The sequence below is a fragment of the Girardinichthys multiradiatus genome, chromosome 1 (assembly GCF_021462225.1).
Source record: "Girardinichthys multiradiatus isolate DD_20200921_A chromosome 1, DD_fGirMul_XY1, whole genome shotgun sequence".
Taxonomy (NCBI): domain Eukaryota; kingdom Metazoa; phylum Chordata; class Actinopteri; order Cyprinodontiformes; family Goodeidae; genus Girardinichthys; species Girardinichthys multiradiatus.
Genome location: NC_061794.1, coordinates 22,114,047 through 22,138,207, shown reverse-complemented (window position 1 = coordinate 22,138,207; position 24,161 = coordinate 22,114,047). Strand labels below are relative to the sequence as shown.

General features: G+C 41.5%; 1 protein-coding gene across 5 annotated transcripts in view; it reads left to right on the top strand.

Annotated features, from left to right (window-relative positions):
* Positions 1-3,290: 3,290 nt before the first annotated feature.
* The window catches only part of samd11 (sterile alpha motif domain containing 11), a 62,998-nt gene continuing 42,127 nt past the window's right edge, over positions 3,291-24,161 (top strand). Inside the window, exons 1-3 of one of the 5 annotated variants that reach the window (XM_047362855.1) lie at positions 3,291-5,346; positions 6,188-6,279; positions 18,774-18,949. In XM_047362855.1, coding sequence (XP_047218811.1) covers positions 4,893-5,346; positions 6,188-6,279; positions 18,774-18,949 — 722 coding nt within the window. In that variant the 5' untranslated portion in view covers positions 3,291-4,892. The other 4 variants (XM_047362864.1, XM_047362880.1, XM_047362871.1 and 1 more) reach the window with 4 other exon arrangements.

Below are 24,161 nucleotides of genomic sequence, written 5' to 3'. Positions count from 1 at the left end.
TTAACACACCACACAGCAGGAATATCTCATGAGATTATTTTAAGAGCCATCACAATGATCGGGTCAAAAATCACCATAAAATCCTGCTAGCTTAATCAGGCATAAGAGACAAGCACTACTTGTCACATAAAAACCCAATAAAACACATTGCAGTTTGTAGTTGTAGTAACATGACATAATAGAAAAACTTCATAAAAACTTTTGTAAGGCACTGCATCTAAAACCTAGTCAACAAAATACTCTGAAATACAGGGAGTCAGACCTTAAAGCTATTTATTATAACACTTGATTCATCTTTCAGGAATGAGAAGATCTGTGTCTGAAGAAGGTTGGTAACAAAAAGCATTATCCATTTTATTATTTCAAAATAAAGATTTCATGTGAGTCAGTTTATTTTTGTGAAATTATCAATAATCAGAATCTTCGGTAGCTCTTTGCCAAAAATGATGTGACAAAAACAAAAGAAAAACAATAATCTAGCTGACTGTAATTTATGCTAACTTTGGGTTTTCCTCATTCGTTGTTAAACAGAAGACATCCAAAGTGTAGAGAAGGAAGTAACAAATATGAAAGGTTACAGAAGGTTTCCCCGGTATCACAAGAGGTTTTTTTTTTTCAAAGCCACACAATATGCTGATGGAACAAATGTACTCATTTAGCACTGACCAAATTTAGTAAGATGTGAAAGCTGGAGTGCTGTCACTGTACAAGTTTGGGGAACCCCTTTGCAATTAGCCCAAGGGTGTGAGTCATGAGCAGGGATGAGCAGTGGGCGTCGGCATGGGTGTCCCCTTTATGACTAGTTTCATCAGGTCTCTCCCGGTGGTGCAAGCTCCAGCGCCAACGCACTGATCGACGAGGTTTCCATTGAGACATTTCAATGTGGTGAGGGCTGGTTTGATGAACAGAATCAGAGAGCTTCTCATCTGAAACACAGCGTTCCACTTCCTTGAAACGGTTTTGTAAACATTTGCCCTAAATGTCAGCAGTTCATGTTTTATGTCAGCAGGACCGCTCGGTGCACTGATGTGGCAGATGACATTGTTAAGCTGAAAAATGTCACCTTTCAATTTTATATTTCACACTGAGCTCACTTTGGCTGAACGAAGGCAGTTCATCTTTATTTTTTATTCTGCTTTTCTTCAGCTGAGTGTGTAAAATCTGTTTTGCTCTTCTCCTAACTCCCACAGCCACTATTTCCATTACATTCCCCTCAGACATCACAGCTCCGTGTGTCCAAGTGGAAACATGTCATGGTACAGTCTGCCATCATAGTGAGGTAGCTGTTGGCATGTGCTTCTGCGTGTCTGCTGAGTGTTTGCCCGCCTGGTTCTGGATGCAGGCCTCGCACCAGCTCTGGCCAGGCCATGGACCCTGGCCGTCTCCTGCACCGCTTCCGCCTGCGGTGTGTGGCGTGCCTCCTTCCTGTGTGTGTCAGAGGCAGTTTGGGCTGATTTATAAGCTCTTGACACACGGAGCTTTGGACCCCTCCTCTGCTGCTGGAATGGCTATTCCATGTGTCTGTGGTAGATCCACCTGGGTGGTTCTCCGCTGGATGGGGGTCAGATGTGGTTTTGCTCAGCAGCTCCAGAGGCTCAGGGGAGCCTGCCCTGCAGACAACGTGGAGGAAGAAAAGCACTTTCAGAAAAAATCTGGTTCCAGGCTTGTTCTCGAGTTAAAGTCACAGGTTTGAACAGGTTACTCAGATGTCCGTCTATTATATTATCTGTATCCAAACCTGCTTAACTTAAATGCAAAGGATAAAACCAGCCAGTTCTAGAAGGTTTGTAAAGTTTAAAACTGTTGAACAGAACATTTTTTGTAGTATAAGGCACACTTAAAACTCATGTGGGTCAGGGAAACGCATCTACAGACTGGTTGTTTTTTTGCATTTGCTTTCTGTATCTGTACCGGTAGTGCATAACTGTAAACTGTACAAGGAAAAGTATGGATTGTTTTCGAAGTATTTTACAAATAAAACTGAAAGGTTTGTCATCCATAGAACTGTGGTATATCTGGGGTGTTTTTCACCAGCTTTGAACATCTGAAGACAAATTCTTGCCTAATACGTCTTTGTAAATTAGGTCAACAAACACATTGAACGGAGAACATCTGTGAGCATCAGATTCTTTATTGGATTGACGTGTGGACTTGGACTGGACCAGTCTAACACGTGAAAATGCTTTGGTCTGTGGCTGTAAGTTTAGGGTTGTTGTCCTGCTAGAAGATGAATCTCCACCCCAGTCTCAAGTCATTTGCAGCCTCTAACAGTTTGTCTTCCAGGTTCAGCATGCATTTACCTTTGTGTATGTCTCCCATCATCTCTAACTAGCTTCAGTGTCCCTGTTGAAGAAAAGTACCCCCACCGCCATGTTTTCACCTCGAGGATGGTGCATTTAGTGGTGTTAGTTTTCTGCCACACCTAGTTTTTCATATGTAGGCCAAAAAGTTTAACTTTGTTCTCATCTGACCAGATAACCTTCTTCCATGTGTTCCAAGTGTTTATTTAACCCTTTTCAGACAAATGTGTCCCTCTGCTTATACTTTACAGTTATTTGCTGCTTTGTGTTGCTCTGTCACATAAAATCCCAGTAAAATACACTAATGACTGTGTTTGTAACATGATAAAAGGGCCCTTTGAAATGGCCCATTTTCACCCAACTCACTACTGCCATTTATACTTGAAAGATTTGTCTTTTCATAGCTGAAAGTAACCCATTATATCTGTAGTAGTGAAAGATTTTTAAACAACTCTTTGTTCAGTGAAATACCAGTAGCAGCACACATTTTCCCATTTTGTGACGTTTACCCCAATGTCTGACACGCTGAAAACAGGTTTAGGTCTGACATCTTTGACTTCAACAGTTGGGTGGTGCTGTGTGGTAACAGGAGACAAGGTGGAGTCATCGTAGGTGAAGTATAACAAATAGGTGGTTGCATTCAGACAGGAGGACAGAACCCACCCAGTGTGTTTGAGCTGCCAGTGTGGGCCTTCATGGATAACTCTGGTGGCCTGTGGCATCTGTTCAGCAGCCCACCTCCTGGCTGAACTGGTCAGAAGTTTACATACACTCATTATGGCTATGGCTTTCACATTCATTTCAAACTTTTAAGGATGTGCTTGAATTGTTCGTTTTGCATGCTGTAATGAATTTACAGCAACAAAATTCAATGATTTTTAAAACCAAAACTTGGAAGCATGCATGAATTTATTGTTTTGCTTGGTTAAAGAGTATACTCACAGGCTTAAATGCATACACACTGTATATTCTAATAATAATAATGAATGTCTCGGAGAAAAATGACACTTGGGTGCTACCTACATGCTTTTTATAGCCAGCATTAGATTTTTGGATTGACCTCAGCTGCATATTTGACCACCCTTCTGATGAGAGATGATTTAAACCGGTTGTGTTTCTGGCCATTTCAGAAGCTGGTTGTGTTCAATTTGAAGCAAGGACTGCTTTGGCACCCTCTAACATCATGCTGATCTTAAACTAACTTTACTGTAAACAGTAACGTTGCATTTCCAGTAGCGTTCTGTTCAGGATAGACTTGAGCCTTGGTGGATCCTGTACATATTTCCTTTCCCCTGAGGATGACCGCTTGGGTAAGACGATTGATACTTGGACACAGATGGGTGTTCTGTCTGGAAAATATTTCCAAACACATCAAAACTGGTTTTGTAATGGATTCAAAAGACTAACCAAAAGCCCTGACCTTGACCCTTTTGAAAATTCTTGAATTATGCCAGGAAAATGGCTAAAATTAACTCAAATATCCAGCTAGAGTTATGCCAGAAGCTTGTGGTTTCTCCTCAAATTTCTATCTGACATACATCTAAACATTAAGGCAGTGTATGTACATTTCTGAGCTGTTGTGTATAATGTTGACCTGTGTGGAAAATCAAATCTCAGTTCTTGTACCGACTGAATTATTAAGTGTCAAATTCAACAAAGAGCCCAATTGGAGCTGTCACTTATAGCTGCAACATAACATAACATAACATTTAAATGATCCCCGTTCCTCGATGCAGAATAGTGGAAACGAAACCGTCAGTTAGTTCTTTTTAATCTGTTGAGTTTGTGGCAGGTTACTTCCTCCTGCTTCCAGTCCAGGGTTCCTGCATTGGGGGTTTTGTCGCTGAGGCGCCGTCCCTCGCAGTCCTCCCTCCAGCCTCCCCGCCTTCCTTCCTGCGCTGAGCTCTCGCCAAGCCTCCGCAGTTTAAATGGGCCAAGTTGAGAAGCGGCGGAGAGTGCAAATCTTGTTTGGTCTGGGTCTGTGAACTTCAGCGTGACTTCTGCAACACCCAGCAGTCTGAGTCTTAACAACTCTTTCAAAACTCCAAGCGATATTAATGACGCGAAAAATACTCAGTTTAAGTTTGGTTTCTGTTTAATGACGTGTGGCATTAAGGTTTAATTTTTTTTTTTAGATCATCTGTAAAACTAAATATTGGTCATATATAAATCCATACTCCCCTGGAAATAACTGGTCTGATTTATTTTAAATTGCGCCTCAGTATAATTAGAATAAAAGCTTTTAAATTAACCCAAATGTGATAGGACGAGTCGCACTGAGCAGTGGTGATCTAACCTAATGTAAGTGGCTCAGGGCTTCCCAGCATGTCAGGTATTAACAGAGCGAGTGAGATTAAATGTGGGAGGTAGGAGAGCTGCGACGCTGCCGCTGCAAGCTGGAAACTACTGAATGGGAATATATCCGGCAACTTCAGCAGACCGCTCTCTCACGGCGAAACGGGTGCTCCTCTGCGTAAACTCGAGCGGCGCGTCTTCCAGTCTGGCTCAGCCCCGCTCGTACGCCAGGAGGACGCTCAAGTTGGATCAGGCGCGCAGCTTCTCACTCGTTCCCCGCGCTCGGCTCCCACTAACATGCCTGCCATCAAAAAGGAGCGGCTGGATGGAGACGACATGGCTCTGACCGCCTTCAACCAGTCCGAATATCTTGCCCCTTTAAATGCCACCGCCATCCCCGTGGTGACCCCGCACCCGCCGCCCTACGAGCACATTTTCGCCCATCACCGTGCGTACCTGGGGCTCCACGACTCGGCGCTGCATCACCAGCACCTCCACCACCACACGGACGACTTGATGCTGGAGAGGTTCTCCTCCATCCCCGACTTTCAGCCCTTCTTCGACAACGGAGAGCCGTGCATCGAGGTGGAGTGCGGAGAGAACAAGGCTTTGCTTTATATCAACAAACTGTGTCAGGGCAGTAAGGGACCCTCGATAAAATACAGGGGCGAGTGGCTCACCCCTAACGAGTTCCAGTTTGTCAGTGGACGGGAGACTGCCAAAGACTGGAAGCGGAGCATTAGACACAAAGGTAAGATCCGCACTAACTTTCATTCATATTGTTTTAGAAACAATTCGCCATCACTTTAAAGCTTCACGGAGTCCACTTTGCGTGGAGTGTGGTGGCCCGGTGCTGGGTTTTGGAGTGAAAGGGTTACAGCCGTCAGTGCGTAAGGAGACAGATGGGTAAAAGGCGCATAGATAGCCTCCACACTCCCTCCGAGGGTTTGACACGGACTTTGGGCTGCGATCGCTTACCTGACTGGGGCATCTGGATGGGATGAGGTGGAAGTAAGACACAAAATAAGAGACTCAGCAGACATGTTTTTAACCGTTATAGCGGGATGGGTCGTGCAGTTTTGCAGGGAAGTGGACGTTTTTACGCAGTGCATGTTGGACTTAAAGTAACAAATGGTAGTTCCCCTCTTAAACGATCTAACCAGCTGTCCTGTTGTTCTGATATTGTTATCCTGGCTTGTTTGGATGTATTTTCTGTTATAATTACCTCCAGTTTTTGCACTCTTTCTCACACAAACACACAGAGGTAGGACCGACACATTAAGATACATGTGTGTGTGTGTGTGTTTGGGGAGGTATGTCGCCCACAGGTTCAAACTGATAGCCTAATAGTTTGTTATTCCAATTCTTATGGACAGATGACAGTAGGCTTCTGTCTCTTTAGCTGTCCACACTGGGCTGTGGGTACAGTTAATGTCAAACTTAAATGAATGTATGTAAAGTTTATCTGCAGGAGGTATGACAAGTTGAAACTATTTCAAGCAGGTTTATAATGTCTTTTACGTTATGAGATGGAGGAGAAATATTGACTGGCTTGTAAATATCTACTGAAGTGTGCCTCTTTTGGTTTTCAGGAAAAAGTCTCAAGACTCTTATGTCCAAAGGAATCTTACAGGTGCACCCTCCCATTTGTGACTGTCCCGGCTGCCGGATTTCATCTCCAGTGGTAAGAGTGTTGCATCGTCCTCTCAGATCTTTCTCTGTCCTCATGTTTAAAATGAAAAGTAAAAGCTTTTTCATACTTGCCGCTTTGGTTTAACTCAATTGCTACTTTTTTTGGTTTTGATAGAAAGGGTTGAAAGATTGTTGAATGAGGATCACAGCCTCTTATGAAGGAAAATCAATACAATTCATCCTTAGATAGAAAACTCTACCAGTTGGAATGTACGTATTGGATCCGAATGTGACTTTATGCCCAATTCTTTATGGAAAGAATTGGGTTGATTTGAATTGAAGTTGGGTTCCATGAAGTTATATATATGTACCTGTTTGCCTGTAAAGAGCCTTAGATGAGGTTTGAACTGAACATTTTTCCTCTCTGGTTGATCTGAGTACAGCTAAAAATCACAGATCATCCACATCTGCTTCATACACCCATCATTGATGTTATGATTTATTGTCGTTATTACTATTTAAAAGATTAAGCTAAGTTTGGCTTTTTTAAATGTTGGACCAGTCATTGTAATATCTTTGAGTGATCTGTGTGAGCACATTGTGAAGCTGCATCTCTTTTACCCTTCATGTTGAGGACCCCACAGGCTTACACGTCAACTTTGATGGTAATTTTTCTCAGCGGGAGCATCAGATCCACTCTCAGCCCTTTTGTATCGATAACCTCTTGATTTAAAGGCACTGAACTGCCAATTACTTCCCCTAGACATTAGACATATTGTTGGTCAGAATCATTTCAGTTGGATTGAATGAGCTTCCTCCTCACCTGTCTGCCGTTGAGCTCTTGTTTGTCTAGCTCTTTCCTCGGGGGCTCGAACCGGGGGCGCTGTGCCAAACCTTGAGGCCTTGCAGGTGTGTCACGATTATGGCATCACCTCCCTCTGTTTTTTTTTTGTTCCTCTGAGCGTCTGTGTGTCAGCTTTGAGCAAGCACGCCGTCAAATCTGTTCACACAGGTGCAGCCGGCTGTGAATGTGTGTGTTTTTATCACCACGGAGCGCATCTGTCGTCGCTCCCAAGCACTAATCTTGAGGGAAGGGTGTAAGAGGCTTAGCAAGCTACTGAGCATGGCTACCGCTGATTATTGTGTGCGAGGCACGCAAGGCAAAGGCGGTTTTGATAAGCCGGAGGTGTTTGAGTGATATAGGTAAACTGGTGACATTTCTTTCAGCCGAGAATGGAGACCTACACCTTAACAGAAAGGTTTCAGCCAAAACAAATCAAACAAGAGAGGGGTCTCATTTTTTTGTGGATCTCAGCGTGCTCGGTTATGTTTAGGCTCATTTCAGATTTAAGAGTGATTGGTTTTTTTTGGCCTGCCACGGCTTGTGCAGTTCCACTTTAGTTAGAGCCATGACGGAGAAAACTTTGTTACTTACGTAAGCATAGATATGAGAGCCTTAAGGTTGTTGTTGTTGTAGTCTTTTCTCCTCATCTCCCTCTCCTTGTTTGGTGGTGAAGCCTAAAGCATAACCCACGAAGTTAATATTGCCCTGACACACACACACACACCCACACACAAACACTCACACTGATGCGCATGTTGGCAGCTCCATGCGAGACAGTGAGGGTTAGGTGGAGGAGGTAAGGCAGTGGGACTTGTATGGCCTGTACTGGCGTCTCTCCTCTCTCCCCACTGACTTACTCCCCTTAGGGCATGGCTGCAGCAGCAGCACTCCCTCACTGATGAGCTCTCTCGCACACACACACACACACACACCCACATGCATGCAGGCAGGCCTGCCTACTGACACAAATTACCTCATGCCGACATTTATTTTGAAAGTTTGACGGCTGAACTTTGAGTGATCTTGTTTCGCTTATAGGCATGAGGCAAGCGATCATAAAGAGCAGCAGCTGTTGGGAAGAGGTTTCACCTGGCTGCCCACAAGCTGCTCATGACAACACAAACTGCTGAAGAGCTTAAAAATGCAGCAAACTCTGATTATTTGGAAGCCATCCTGAAATCAGGTTAGAATATCTTAAAAAGGTTTATTGATTTCAGTAATTTGGTTAAAAAATTAAGCTCATATACAGTATAATATGGATTCATACACTTAGACTTTACATTTATTTAATTATTCTGATTATTTCCCTGATTATGGCTTACAGCTAATGAAAACCAAACTTATATCACACCAAAAATCATTTTAACACACAACATACTTAAAAGTATGTCCATGTACGGTGCAGTATGTGCACTCAAAACGTTTCGGGCCCCTTTTGCATGAATTACTGCGAAATGAGTGCATCGTGGCATGGAGGTGTTCCGTCTGTGGTTCTGCTGAAGTGTTCAGGAAGCCCAGGTTGCTTTAATAGCACCCTTCAGCTTTTCTGGGTTGTTTAGTCTGGTGTGTTTGATGACAGTACTCTGTAGATTCTCTGTGGGGTCAAGGACAGGAAAGTTTGCTGGCAGGACAAGCACACTAATACCATGTTTATTAAAACAGGTATTGGTACTTCTGGCAGTGCAGGCAGGGACCAAGTCCTGCTGGAAAATAAAATCAGCATCTCCATTAAGCAGAAGGAAGCATGGAGTGCTTTAAAATTTTCCTGGTATACATGTACTCCTACTTTGGACTTGATAAAAAACAGCGGACCCACGGCAGCAGATGACATGGTACCCCAAGTTCTCACTCACTGTGGAAACCTCACTCTGGATCTCAAGCAGCACTCTCCACTCTTCTTTCAGACTTTGGGAGCTTGAAATCCAAATAAATTGACTTTCATCTGACAAGAGGACTTTAGACTCCCGAGCAACAGTCCAGTTCTTTGTCTCATCGGCCCAACCAATATGTTTCTGATGCTAGCTTAACAAAAGGAATGCAAAAACAAAACAGTTGTAGCAGCATGTCCTGGATACGTCTGTGTGGGGTGGCTCTTGAAGCACTGACTCCGGCAGCAGTTCACAACTTATTTCCAAAACACTGTAATGAGGTTTTCTTCACAACCTTCTCAAGGATGTTGTTGCTTGAGCACTTTTTACGTGTATACTTTTTGCTGCCACTCAACTTTCTATTAGTATTCTTCTTGAAAACAGCACTCTGTGAAAAACAAGCATCAAGTATTTTTTGTGGCTTACCCTCCTTGCGGAGACTTGTCTGTGAGGGTTTTTTCCCATTTTTATTGGTCTTATGTCACAATGTTCTATGAACCAAAATTTTGGGGTTTCTGTAGCTGGAAGTTATAGTCAGCAAAATTATCAGAAATAAATATATCACTTTGTGTGTATGTAATATATGAGTTTCATTCCTGGAATTTAATTACCGAAATAAATGAACTTTTTCATAATATTGCAATGTATTAAGGTGCACATGTAGATTTGTCATGTATATTAATAATCAGGTAAATCATCTTGAACCTTTATTAGCCCTTAAAGTTATTATTCTATCATACGTTTTTGGTTTATCTGTGTTTTTGTCTGTTGATATATCTGGGTTACCTTGTAGCTTTGTCTTTGTGCGTGATTGTTTGTAAGTCCAGTGCTGGCCGTCTTGTCAGGCTTGCATGTGCACCAGTGTGTCCGTGCATGAATGTGTGTCTCCTCCCAGGAGAGCTGGGCTTCCTCTGCTCTGTTATTTCAGCGGAACTGGCGGAGGCCGGGAGGAAATTGCACTCCCCTCCTCGTGCTCGTAAAGACCTCCTCCAATCAAGGGCTCCTCTTGGCAAAATGGAATTAAATTCACTGCTATACACACATCTGCACGAACACACAGTTATAACAAGCTTCTTTTCTGAGAACTTTCAGTCCATCTCAACACATTTTTCGAAATGAACGTTTGTCGTAATCAGTGAAATGACACATGATTGCTGATGTGACAGTGCCTTGCAAAATTGTTTATACCCATTGTTTTTTTTTTCTTACATTTTATCATATTACAACCTTGGACTTCACGCTTCATTTTATTGATGTTTGGGAGCTGCAAAGAATCTGGAGGGGTCTTAGTTGTGAACTCCAGTAATCTGGCCTTTATAGAAGAATACCAAGAAAGAAAACCATAATCCATGTAGAAGATACAGTTAAGGTGTGGTAGAAGGTGCTCTGGTCAGATGAAACTAAATTATGCTTGGCCTACAAGCAAAGAGCTATATGTAGTATACATGGCAAAACATGGTGTTGGCAGCATCATGCTGTGGTGTTGGTTTTCTCCAGCAGCAAAAGAGAAGCTAGTCAGATAATGGATGGAGCTAAATTCAGTAAACATGGTAGAGGTGGCAAATGGCTGGGGCAGAAGATCCCCTTCCAGCATGGCACTGCCCTAAACATGCAGCCAGAGCTATGATGGAAAGGTTTAGATCAAAGTATTTTTCTTTTATTTGAATGGCCCAGTCAAAGTCCAGACCTAACAGCAATTTAGAATCTAAGGCAAGACGTGACACAAGTAGACTTGATATAAATGCATCTCAATATTTTCAGATTTTTCTTATTTTTACTTGTAAAAAGGTAGTTAATGTATGTTAATGTGTCTCAGTTGTACAAATTACACCTCTGTTTCAAAGAGAGTAGCTTGAATGTGTGCCTGACATGTGAAAATAAACACGTTTAATACTGTCTTCCTGGGCATAAATTATTTTACACAAAATCGGACAACAAAGTTAGCCATGAGATTCAGTGTGTGCTGTTCTCAGTACTAGAAGATGCTGGATCTATTGGCTGTGTGACACCGGATGAGTGCACTGATGGGATTGATGTGAATGTGAGCAATTGGGTGTGCACTCTGCTAAAATATGGCTCAAATATGTTCGAGCATCTGTCTGTTAGCCTAATGTGGTTTATTGCGATGACGCCCATGGCGGTGTCTGTTGAAAAGCTGCCTCCCCAACAGCTGTGTGTGGCGTGTGGAGAATTATGCGCTAGCTTCTTTCATCCTGTGATTTCCACAGATGGTTTTGGCTGTTTTCTGCCACCATAGACGTAGACCAGCAGGCCTGTTAAGTCAATCTTACACATTTCATGCATTAACCAGAAAATCCAAAAACTAACTTGTTTAAGTATGCAGGCATAACAGAATGCAACTAGATTTTGAATTTTCTATAGCTTCAGGTGCTTCATTTGGTTAAGTTTAAGTCTTCCACCATAAAGCTGTAGTTACGGTTTTCTGCTTCATGTCTGAAGCTGTTTCAGCATCTCTGCATATTTATTTTGCATTTATGGGGAAATGGGGAAATTAAAATTTGTATAACCTTAATGAAGACCCCTCTACTTGTCAAGATCAATTTCGAACACTTAATTTCTTATCAATCACAACGTCTCTCCTGGCTTGTCCTCCCCTGGTTTAAGGGGGAAGGAAAGGCACAGTAGTTACCTGTCTGAAGCCTCCCTTTGGCAAATTCAGTGGGCCTTCACACACACACACACACACACACACACTCACACACACACACACACACACACACACACACACACACAGATAGAAAGAATAAGGGAGGAAAGAGGAAAGAAACAAGAGGGAAGGGGAGAGCAAGAGGCGCGCTTGCACGCCTGATTGCACCGGCACTGACCTCCCAGCGCCGAGCCGGCAGCCTTCCCTCCCCGAACCAGCCCCCCTCCCCCACTCCTCGCCTTGTGTCGCTCCACTGGGCTGCAACTGCCCGCTCGGCTCAGCGCGTGAGGGCTGAGTGTGCAAGAGAGCATGCGTGTTTGTGTGTCTGCTTGTGCGTAAGTGCATGCATCCGTGTGTATGTGAGGCGTGGGTCTTGGTCGCATGCCTGTTTGCCCTACAGCGCTTTCTCACTTTTTTTTTTCTCTTTCTCACACATGGCCTTCAAAAATTGTTGCCCATATTCTGTATTTACGTCACACACGCTGTTATCCTTTTTTACCTCACAAAGATGATACATTAGTACACAGTCGTATGGCTGACTAATTGTTGCATTAATGAACTAACTTCTTTTCTTTTTGCAGTATGAGGAATCCAATGCATCACACTCCTAGAATATCTGAACTTAAATCTCATATCCCCGCCACACTACAGTGAGGCGTATCAGCCTTTCTATTCAATGGATTTTAAGCATACACTGCCTTAGATTAATAGCTCTCCATCATCACCTTTTCACGTATCTTATACCATAGGATGACATTATGTATTAGCTTGCAAAACGTTGATGTTTTAGTTTAATTTCTTTGGGATATATGGAACAAACAGCAACAGGCTGATATAAAGTTAACTGTACAGTTTCATTGTAGGAAACCCACTGGATAGTTGGTCGATTGTACTATTGTAATTAAAAAAGAAGGTTGAACTGGGCAACATATAGAAATAAAATGCTGATTAATGTAAGTTAAAATAATGTTTTAGAGAAATTATGTAAAAAGTGATACACTAATATAAAAAAAAAAAAAATCTCACCAGATGGATCTATCCTATGATCTATTTTCTATAGCTGCTCACTGAGAGCGGCGTACACCCTGCACAGATCGCTAGTCCATCAAAGAGCTATATAGACACACACAGTACACACTCACACATCGGGGTAGGTGAAACCTGACAATAAACCTATAATACTTTATGGATGGTGTGATGAATACCCAGAGAGAAAACATGCATGCACAGGAATAACATGCAAACTCTGAAAGCCCTGGCTAGGAACATAGCTAACAACCTCACCCAACAAAGTTTCAGCTTTAGTGTATTGGCTTTTAAGTCTATTAAAAACACAAAGGATGTCTTTTGTTACTCAGGTACTGCAGCAAAAACGACGCGTTGGCCACAGGTAGCCGAAAAGCCGCTGCACGCCACCAGCAGGCTTCTGTTTGCATTGTTTTCAACAGTTGTTTGTCAGGTGTGTTTATTTATGCACAAAGGATTTGATTATAACCAAACAAGGCAGATTTAAAGCTTTCCTGTGGCCTGTACAATATAGTGGGCTTTTATTGTCACTGAATGTTCACCAGAAGAGTCAAGCAGTTCAACTTAGTTCATGGATGATAGCATGATAGCTGTTGTATAAACTATTCCTTTTGGTTTCCAATATTTAATTATTTCTTTGACATTATGCTCACATTTAATAAAATAAATTTCATTATTGAGTTACTTGGAAAATCCGTTTACTGTGAACCTTGCTAATACTCCAACCAAACCATTACTTAATCTGATTATTCACAGTAGCAAGGTTATAACAGGTCATGTTTACCTGCTGACTGCTCTCAGTTTGTCCAAGGTCCACAAATGTGAATCAGAATTACCTTTTCATACATTAACCTGTGAGAGTGTCACGCTCATACATTTGATTCAGAGATAAAGAGGTGAAATTTGACCAGAGAAGAGTTAGAGCTATAGATAATGTTGGATTTTATTCATGGCAAAGTAATAGTTTGTTTTGGCCCTGTTTCAAAGCTCTTAGGTTATCTCTGTAATGACTGCCTCAACTCCCTCTCCCACTGTCCTCCCGCTCCCTCCCTCCATCTCCATCCCTCATTCTCCCCCTCCCTTTTCCCCTCAGTGCTCGCGCCAAGTCGGCCCGCCACCCCGCCTCCACACACACACACACACACACACACACACACACACACACACACACACACACACAGGCTGCGAGGTAACGGCAGACAGGCGCGTGACTCATTAGGCGTTCGTCCCCCAGGGAGGTTGCCGGGGGGGAGCGTGTGAGGCTGGGAGAGAGCGGCGCAGCTGCAGGAATGTCACGGCAGCTACTGCTGTGTGTGTGTGTGTGTATGTGCTTGCTCACGCTAGCTGGAGCCAGCGGCAGGTTACTGCACTTTTCAGGAAATAACGTAAGAAGAAAGAACAAGAGAGAAAAATAACACACTCATTAGTTCACTTTTCCACCAAGAGCTTTTATAACAGTCTGAAGAAAATTTGGAGAGAAAGCTTATCATCTTTCCTTGAATACAAAAACCCTTCCTGGCCTGGCTTCTGTTGAGTTCTTTTTCTATTTGAGAATCATTTTGTTGCATTTAAAACATACTGCTGCTGCAAAGTGATGCATTAGCAACATTACCATGACAGGAATACTTTGCGGATGACTGCATAGAGAGGAATAATCCTATAAATGTATAAACTATAAAGAACAGAAAAATGTAAAACCTTTTACTTAATTTGAATTTTCTATTGCCTTTTTTCCTACATGATGTGGCATGGCTTGACTACATCTTAAGCAGAACGTATTACATTGTTTTAACCACCTTTTGTAGTTTTTATTCCACAGTAGAGCTAACACTAACTTCAAAACATTAATGCGTAGAAGAATCCCCTCCTGGATCAGATTATTTCTTGGTATCTTAAAAAAAGAAGTTGATTTTAAGTTCCTTAAAGTAGATACAAAATCTGTCTTTAGTTTTCTATCTGTGCAGCACAAGAATCTAACAGCATTTATACAGCAGGAGAACGTTTTTCTTTGCTAACTGAGAGTTTGTTCTGTAGTATTACTACAGCAATGTTTAGCCCTTCAGTACGAAGATTGTATGCACCCAACCTCCCCACAAAACTGAAATCATAGATTTAGGCTGTGATTGAGGGTTTTTACTCTGAGAAACCTGCTTTGTGAGTAAAACTGATTATTGATATCAGGAGGCTGCTGTGTTAAATGATTCTTGGTTAGTAGAAATGCACCGATCAATCAGTTTTGATCTCCATTTCTTTTCTTTTGTTGTTTTAAACTCTTACCTGCAGATACAGATTTCTTTTTGAAAACTGAAATATAAGAAGATACAAGAGTATCTTTTAAAGTATTTATAAAAAAATCTTATGGCTATAATGTTATTTAAGAATAGTTAGTGTCACACCATGTGTTTGAGGGAGCACTCTTGGAGGACTATTCTTCTGTTTATACAGCAGTATTATTTTCTTCAGTAGCAACACCTAGTGTTTGGGAGGAGACCTGCAGCAACAGTGTGACACGTTAAAACAAAGAAGGACCTCCACTGTTCAAAATGGTATGTAGCTGAATACAGTGTTGATTAACACTGACTGTTAGACATTTATTTCCATTTATAAATATATTTTTAACACTGCGCTGTGGCCAAGTGTTTTGCTACTTGAATGAATGTTCACAGTTAAATAGGGGCTTCTTACAGAAAATACATTTTTCTTTGGTCAATAATCATTCTCGTTTAGTTGCTTAGCATCGTGTCTTCCATTCTAATTGATTTTATCATATTCGATTGCATTATGTTGAATCAAAACATATTAAATCACACTGATGTGTGGTTCAGGGGTGAAAAGCATGCTGTGTATTTTGTTTTGTTGCTAATTTATCAGATCATCTGTGGGTGTCTTGAGATACACATTGCATTCTCTGCAGGTTAGCCTAATCTCAACACAGCCTTGGGTCAGAGTGGAAGATTTTGAAGCATTCAAACCGTATTTTTCTACCAGACTGATTTAACGCAGGAACTGACAAGATTGTGAACAATCTATCATCGTAGATAGCATTCTATCCTTTGTCTGGAGTAGCTTTTGTGTTCAAGGTTTCCAATATGCAGTCATTCCATTGAATAAAAAGAATGGCTCACATTTCAAAATTAACACATAGATCACTATCTAAATTCAGCCAATCATGGATTACCATAAAAGCTTTCTGAATTGATAAATTGTAAAGTGAGATGACTCATTCCTACAGGAGATTACACATTCAGACCAGACTTAGTTTAAATGTAACATTTCAGGGTCATAATAATATTAACGCTTTTATTCAAGATTCTGGGATGTCATGATAGTATAACATGTTGATTTAGGCTAATCTAAGAGTCCAGCAATTACATCTTAAAAGGCACTGGAGGACATAGTTAAATGTATTTGAATGGTTAGATCTGGTGTGTTTTTGGTCACTACATACACAGATTAATACAGAAGGCTTATGAGTTGTGAACAAAAAGTTAGTCTGGTTATAGAGCGTATCTCTTCAAGTCTTATAAAGTTAGAATAAGTTGTTTCTTGAAACTGTCGCATTTTTGGTTCTGTGCATATCGTATTTAGTTTACTTGCTTTTATTCTGCCCCGATGAGGCTGCTTGGATCAGTGTTATCAGTGTGTCTGCATGCATGTTGTCTCTGTGAGGATGTTTTTCTTTTTGGCATCTAAACGTGAAGCCCAGATATATTTCTTGGCTGCTTGACTGTCAGACTGAAAGCGTGGGAGGTGATATTCATAGAGGTGCTTTTAGTGGGACTTTTATGAGAGACTTTTTTCCATGGCTGAAAGGAGGTTGACCATACACACAGCAAGGTTGCTTGGGCTCAGCAAACACCCCCGTGTGTTTGTACGTGCACATGCTCTGCGCTCTTCCTTCGAGCACGGCTGCGTGGGCCACCAGGGGTGTGTTCTGCTTCATGTTTTGTTTCGGAGAGCCCTCCTCCGTGCTACGGAAGTGTTGCCGGAAGCAGTGGGAGCTCACCCCCGGTTCTGCGTCAGTGCCACTAAAGAAAGGATTGGGGCTTTCCGGGAGGAGGGAGGAAGGGATGGGGGCTGTCAGCCTGGGTATGTCACGGCCATGTGGGTGGTTGTCTACGCGCGCACACACACACAGGCGCAGTCACGACTACTCTTAGAATAGCTTTTCCTGTATGTACTGCATTGCATTGCTCCAAGTAAAAACCCCTGCTTCGGAGGGGAATTGTCAGGAACGTGAACGGGTGTTTGAGAGCATTTGCACACTTTTACATGTACTGGTGTTGAGTTTAAAGTTCACAGGTTCAGCTGAGTGCTTTTCCTGAAAATGTGATGAGATTTGGTCTTGACCAGAAGGGCTCATTTGGTCCGAAGTGATCTTTTAGTCCCGTTTATCTCGTCATCCTGTTTGGGCTCCAGCACTAAATTCCTACACCTTGACATTGTGAAGAAGGACCTGTAGTGTCAGAAAGTAAAACCAGTATCCTTAGATGGTGAAGTACAGCTTGTAAAAAGCCCCAGCAGGAAAAAAAGGAAAGCAAGAAAAATCTCTTTCCTGGCAAGACAGAAAAAGGAAAGCAATGTGCAGAACCCTGTGGCCTGCACATCCTAAGGGATGTTTTCATCTTTCTCTGCTCCCCCAACTTTTTTTAATGTCTGCCATTTGAGATACTCCAGAGGGGCTGCACCTGTTTGCCTCTTGGCTAGGAGCCCCCCGTATCCCTCCTCCTGCCCCCGCCTGCCACTCAAGCTACCGCACCTCCTGGAATGGATGGATGGAGTGAGGAAGGAGTGGAGGAGTGTGGGGTTGCATGTGGTGGATGGGATAGCTGGAGGGCTTGAAGGCGTCCGGGAGGGAGAGCAGAGATGTAGGCACAGAGAGTGAAAGAGAATATAGTTTCCAATCCAAGTCCAGTCTCCCACACTGGACAAGGCGCTCCTATTTCGGAGTGTTTTGTCTTTAATGTTCGACCTTCCACATTCTCCTTTATTTCTGTATTTTCTCTCATCTGCTCTCTCCTCATATCCAAACCCACATCTGCTTGCCTTCTCTCCTGTGTTAGCTTGTCCTTTCAGTCTATTGTTCCTTTGCTCTTCTCCAATTTCTGACTTATTCTTCTTTACTCCCAGCATCTCCCACTCCTCTCAGCTAAGTTTTTCCTCTACTCCCCTTTCTGCCCTTGTTCGCCTTTTTCTCCCTGATGGCACCTCGGTAATCTGCAGTGACCTCTTTAGGTCACATTAAAGGTCACTCAGCTTTACTCTTGAACTCCCGTGTGGCCACACTCGTCTAAATCCCTTTTCTCTAATTCTGGCAGCTATGATCAAAATATTCTGCGTATAACCCTGCTTATTTAAGTTAAAGTATAAAATGCTGATTTTATACCATGTGTGGCTTTCTTAAACCTATATTTAGTCACTGATCCACAGCGCGAGCTGGTTTAGAGAATGCATGTTCATTCAAGTTTTATTTTGATGATTTAATTTTATTATACACACATCCTGGTCATCCTGACTAGCTGTCTGCCATAGGACATTTTGTACCGACCATTTGTCAACCGGTATGAGCCTTAAGGATGTTTCGTACCCACCTTGACAACCGAAAATTTAGTGGCATTTTAAATCACTGTAATGATCTACTCATGGTGTGCTGTTTGGAAATTTGATTGTATTGCTCCAGTTAATAAGATTTTCCAACAGGAGGTTGCTCATAATTATTTTGGTTTGATGTGGGGTCATAATCTACCATATTTTATAAGAACTGACTGACTCAAACAAAGATTCATAACCAAAAACAATGGAAATATGTATTTATTGCTCATTTAATTGCTGCTGAGAATATTAACTACGCATTAATGAGTTTCAGTAAACTTAATTTTCTTTCATTTAAACAGCTTGAACCTTTTTTGGGCCGAATACATAGTTTCTAGATGTTCCCTGTGAAAGATGCAATATTCCTCGTTTTAAGAAAATCATTAATTATTACCACAAAATAAAATATTGGGGAGCCTTATTTGTGTTTGTATATTTTAAAACAATTTCCATTTATGTTTTCTGTATGATAAATATTTATGAAACAATAGTTTCCTAGAGTTGTCTGAATTATCTTGCTAAAGTTTCTTCTGGTGTCTGATTTGCAGAACCGCGGGCGCTTGGCAGAGAAGCGCACCATCCCTCTTCCGCCCAACCGGGTGCCCAAGAAGGAGCTGGCCTCGATTTTCAGCAGTGACGACAGCGAAGGCAGCGAGCGGGCCAGTGGGGATCATGCCCACATCAAGCAGGAGGAGGATCTGCATTACAATATTATGAGAAAAAAGTAAGGCACCCTTTAAATTGTGAGGCCATAATCTTCTGTGAGCAGGGTCTTTTTCTTGCTATGCAAAATGGCAGCTATATTTCTGAAAAGCCGTCAGTTTGGGGAGCTTTGGCTTTGTCTGTCTTTGTTTTGTTTATTTTATAAAGAAAATGTGAGGCGTCACTTTTTATCTAAAATAATTGGTTGTTGGTAGATTTTGCCTGTAAGCAGAAATGCTGCGTCTCAAAGAGGGATGGCCCTATCAGGACTTTTTGTCCCCGGTACTGTCTGAGTAATTTAAGAAAATTTGCATTTTATGAAATTGAGTCAAAGCCTGATACTACATTCCAGCAATATTGCACGGTCTGTATTTGTATTGTGATCGTGTGACATCTGTGATTCTGAAAGTGACAGCTGTTTTGTCCCAACCAGAGCTTCAACAGGACACCCTTAATATGTTGTTCCAACAAAAGATAACGCTGTTAAGAAAGCTACAATAATGTTTTAACAATGTCACTTAGAACATGGATAACTTTTATTATTTGTTTTTTAAAGATATTTCTGAGTATAGGTACAGTCACAATTTTCAATAAACTCACGTTATTGTCCAAGGGACTTTGCTACAGTGGTTAGCTTAAGGTAGCACTTTTACTCCCTGTTTTGATATGACTCGTTGGTAATTTGTCTTGTAGCACATGTCAGTGCTGTTGCAGTTGGTGTTGTGAAGACAAAACCTACAGAAAAGCTGCTCTCCTGCTTCAGAAACTCGATGCTTTGCTTTGAACATCATAAAGTGTATTGCTAGTGTTGCGAGCTGCAGCAGCCAATACAGTCTTAAAAACGTGTTGTTCAGAAAAACCCATGTTCATTTTATCAACAAAATAAGATAAATGCCTTGGAATAAAACTTTGCAAGGCAGGCGCACCGGGCTGAGATTTTAAAAACTGCCTACTTACAACGAGCCGGCATGGCTGCCCGAGATCCAGCTAGCCTAATCACTCAAAGCAGACCAACAGCAGGTAGTAGGTTAAATTTCACCAGGGGCTGCTATGCTGATCTTTCAAAAAAGCCTTGATAAGGAAAAAACTGAACACTTTGGTATGGTTGGCACATCTTCAATGACAGATGTGTTTTGGTATTTTGGTCTGCAATTAGGGTTATTTCAGGTACATTTTAAGATGGGAAAAAGCTTATTTTTAAAAAGACAGCCATGTCTTACTAACAGATGCTAAATTTGGGCTTTGACCAGCTAATGAAAGCTTGAAGCTTTTTGACTGATCTGTTAGTTTGTTATCTTTCTGGGCTCGATATTTAAAGGCTGAGTCTGCTGTCTGCTTTATTTTATTCTGTGCGTTGATGGAAAGCAGGTTTATTGAGGGTGTTGATTAGGATGGAGTTATTAGTATTGTTAACTGTTATGTTTTGTGTTGTACCATGATCTATTTTACATGGTTTAGACTGTTACTTTTAGACTGATTTTAATGATAATTTCTTGCTGTGATGGATTTCAGCTCTACCTATTGGAACTCTTTCCAGCGGAAAGAAGTTGTTTCTTTTTGAAAAGAATAACCTCCACATTTATCAAATACCTGTTTGAACCTTTAAACTCACACAGTGGGCCTAAACGACTGGGACTATACTTGAAAAAATAATTCTCTAAACTTCTAGCGACATGATTACCAAGTGGATTTTCTGCTTAATTACATAAACTTTTTTAAGATCTAATTGGTAGATATAATACTCAATCTGTTTGTTGATGAACTCAGAAAGTCCCCAGTTTCATCACAAACATCTTGTGCAACCTCAGTACAACGGGGGATGTTTTCTCTTGTCTTGAGGCTTTCGTGTGACGTGGCGGACAGCACAGCAACTGTGAAGCTTTAAATGGATCCACTAACCTCATTTAAGAGGGCCTCCCCTCCCCCTGACACTTGTGCCGCTGGCGTGTTAAGATGATAATGAATTTAAAGAACACTTATGACTAATATATCAGGTTTTTACCCTTTTGAAAGGCGGCGGACACACTGGAGCCACAGCTCCAGTCTGTCGTTGGCATCTGTCTGGGCCAGGCTTTATCCCTCCAACGTGGGTCTGGACAAACAGGATAATGGGATGTCCAATCATGAAAATGTGATTTCCATTGACCGCAGCTTCGTAAGTGAGTCGTAGAAGGGTCTTAACAAATTGGATTTGGTCAATGGATGTGAAAAATACAGGGCCTCTGTGCACATATGTCAGTGTATCTGTGCTGTTTCTTCCTCACATCATCGGGGCTGACGGGAGGTCTGTCACACTCGCTCAGCTGTAACAACTTGTCTACTGTAACTGTACTCTAATCCATACATCAGATGTGTCATGGTGATTTTCCCTAGTTTATGTTCCCAACTAAGCAGCTGATCTTTGACGCTACTTCAGAGCTCTCTGTCTACTCCAGTTTTTAGTAAAGTTAGAATGAGCTGTAATTTACCGGGATGTCTTTTTCTCATTTAGGATGAGTCTGGGGTTAATTAGCATAAACTTTGTGTTTGGGATGAGTCAAAAAACTGTTCTTGAAAAGCTCAGTGTTACTCTGTATTTATGGTATTTGCTGACTTTTTTTGAGAATTGCACAAATTGCAGGGTACATTATTGGGATTTTGTGTGAGAGATCAACTCAGTGCATCACATAATAAACAAATGCTCTGGTCAAATGTGACCAAAATTGAGCGTTTTGGCCTACATGTAGGATTGTATGTGTGTAGAAAACCTAACACTGCATGTCACGTGAATCCATCCCCAAAGAGAAACATGGTGGTGGTGGCATCATGCTGTGGGGGAGTTTTTTTTTTCTAGTCAGATAGTGTTTCTTCAGCAGGAACAGGGAATCTGGTCCGTGTATTTGAAGATAGATGGAGCTAAATATGGGCTAATCCTGTGGAACATAACCATAAACATAGAGCAGAATCTACAGTGAAAGTTTCAGAATGGCCCAGTCAAAGTCCAGACCTAAATCCAACCGAGAATGTGTGGCAAATATTGAAAATTGATGTTGACAAATGCTCTTGGTCTAGCCTGACTGCGCCTCAGCTATTTTCCAATGATTTCAGTCTATAAAGAGCTGGTAAAGACAAACCCCAGGAGACCTGCAGCTGTAATTCTTCTAAAAGGTGGTTGACCCTTTAGGGCTGAATACAGATGCATGCTGCTCTTTTTTAGATTTTTATTAGAAAATAAAATTAAAACTGTAGCAATGTCCTTCAGCTTCACAGTAGTTTACTACTTTCTGTTGTTCTGTCACTTATAATCCCAATAAAATCCATTCAAGTTTATTGTTGTAATGAGACAAAATAAACCAGGTCAGTTGTATGATTACTCTGGACCTCAGGAGGGTAGAAGGAGTTATCACTTCTGAGAACACTGAGGGGAACTTTGTCTTTGCTTTGCTGTTTGTGCTTCGGGCTGTTCTTGCCCAGATGAATATTAATTTTAATGTTTGTTTCAGAAAGTCTGTGTGTGGAATGGCTGTGGTGAAAACAGTATATTGACCTTTTGATTGCAAACATGGAAATAAGTCATCTTTGAAGATTGTAGAAAGATAATTACAACACATCACTTCCTCCTTCCTCCTATCATAATTACTAAGATTATGGTCATAATAAAACATGTTTGTGGGCTGAATATGATGCTTGCAGAATGGACAGTCTGAAGCTCTTAGTCTCTTGCTCAAAGGCAGAGAAAAACTGTTTTTAAGTTTGTTTTAGTTTGGGCAATTATCCGGCAGCCACTGATGATGCCTGCCTTTCAGATGCACCCTCTAAAATGTTTTAAAAACTCTCAAACATCCTGGTATTTCTATTTGTCACAAAGTTGTAGCTTTTCTTCTGTAACAGAACAGAAAAGTGAATCAAGCAACCCGTATATTGACTTTTACCAAACATCACACCGGTTTTAAATGCTCTTCTTTTTATTTCAGTGATAGGTTTATCTGGAAAGAATTAACAGAATAATAATACATTGAAAGGAATAGAAATACTTTGTCGTTACTATACATCTACTAAACTCTCACCTTATTACTGTCAGAGTACATGATCATTTCAGCTTCTCAGCACAAACCTCTTTCCATGGAGAAGCACTGACTCATACTTCTAAAAGATAAAAATCAAATTTTTCAGAAAAATAAACTGATAGCATGCAGTCTCTGTCTGATGGGCTTGGCATTCTGTCCTCCAGATTTATCGAACGGTTGTGTCATTACCTTATGCCAGTCAGGGGTCACAGAAAGTGTGATATTACTGGAAATGGCTCTATCCTCGAAGCACTAATTAGAGAGCTCGGAGGTTTTATAGCTTTTTAGCGGAGCTTTCCACTTCGAAACATGTTGGCCGTGTTTGCATGCATTTACCATGGAAACACAGTCAATACCTCTTAGCTGCTTATCAGGTGTTGACTAGCAGCAAAACATTCATTATTGCCACACATAACTGTACTGTTTTTTTTTAGATAATTTTACTGGAAAAAGGTTTGCAGTTTCTCTGGAGCTTAAAGCTGAAAGTTTATCAGTTTTAGCTACGAAGTAAACAGGTGATCATTTAATATATCCTCTTAATGCTATGCTGAAATCAAGTAAAGCTAAGAGTTTTGTGGAAGCAAGAAGGAAATGCAGCTGGTCAAGTGTTGCTTAAAACATGAACATCTTGCAAAAATATCATTAATAAAGGATATAAATTGCTCCGGAAATGAGAAATATAACAAGTCCTGTTCTCTGAGGAGCCTTAGTGCAACATGGCAGCATTGCAGTGTATACCCTAAAACCCTGTTGGCTGATGGATCGACCTAATGTCAGCCTGCACAGCAGGGGAACTGGGAGAAGTGATGCTAGGCTACTCTTACTTATTTATGTATCTGTTCCTGTATTTATTCATTACCTCGTCTGCTCGCAGTTGTTGGTTCCCTTTTGATTCGATGGTGAGGAGCATGACTGTTATGCACATAAACACTAATGGGAACCAGCCAGGCCATCAAAAAGAATAGGAACATGTCCTGCTTTAGACACTTTGTTGTTATTGTTGATCGCTGCAGAGAAGTTAGCCATGTCCGAGCCTCTCTGAGCTCTGCTTGCTGAATATTACATCTCGCCTGGCTGTATGCAATCGTTTCTGCTGGCCACCTGCTCAGGTGGGAGCAGCCTGTGTGCTCAGGCTGTTGTCTTCAGCAAACCTGTAAGCACCAGATGTTATGTAGCACTCACAACCCT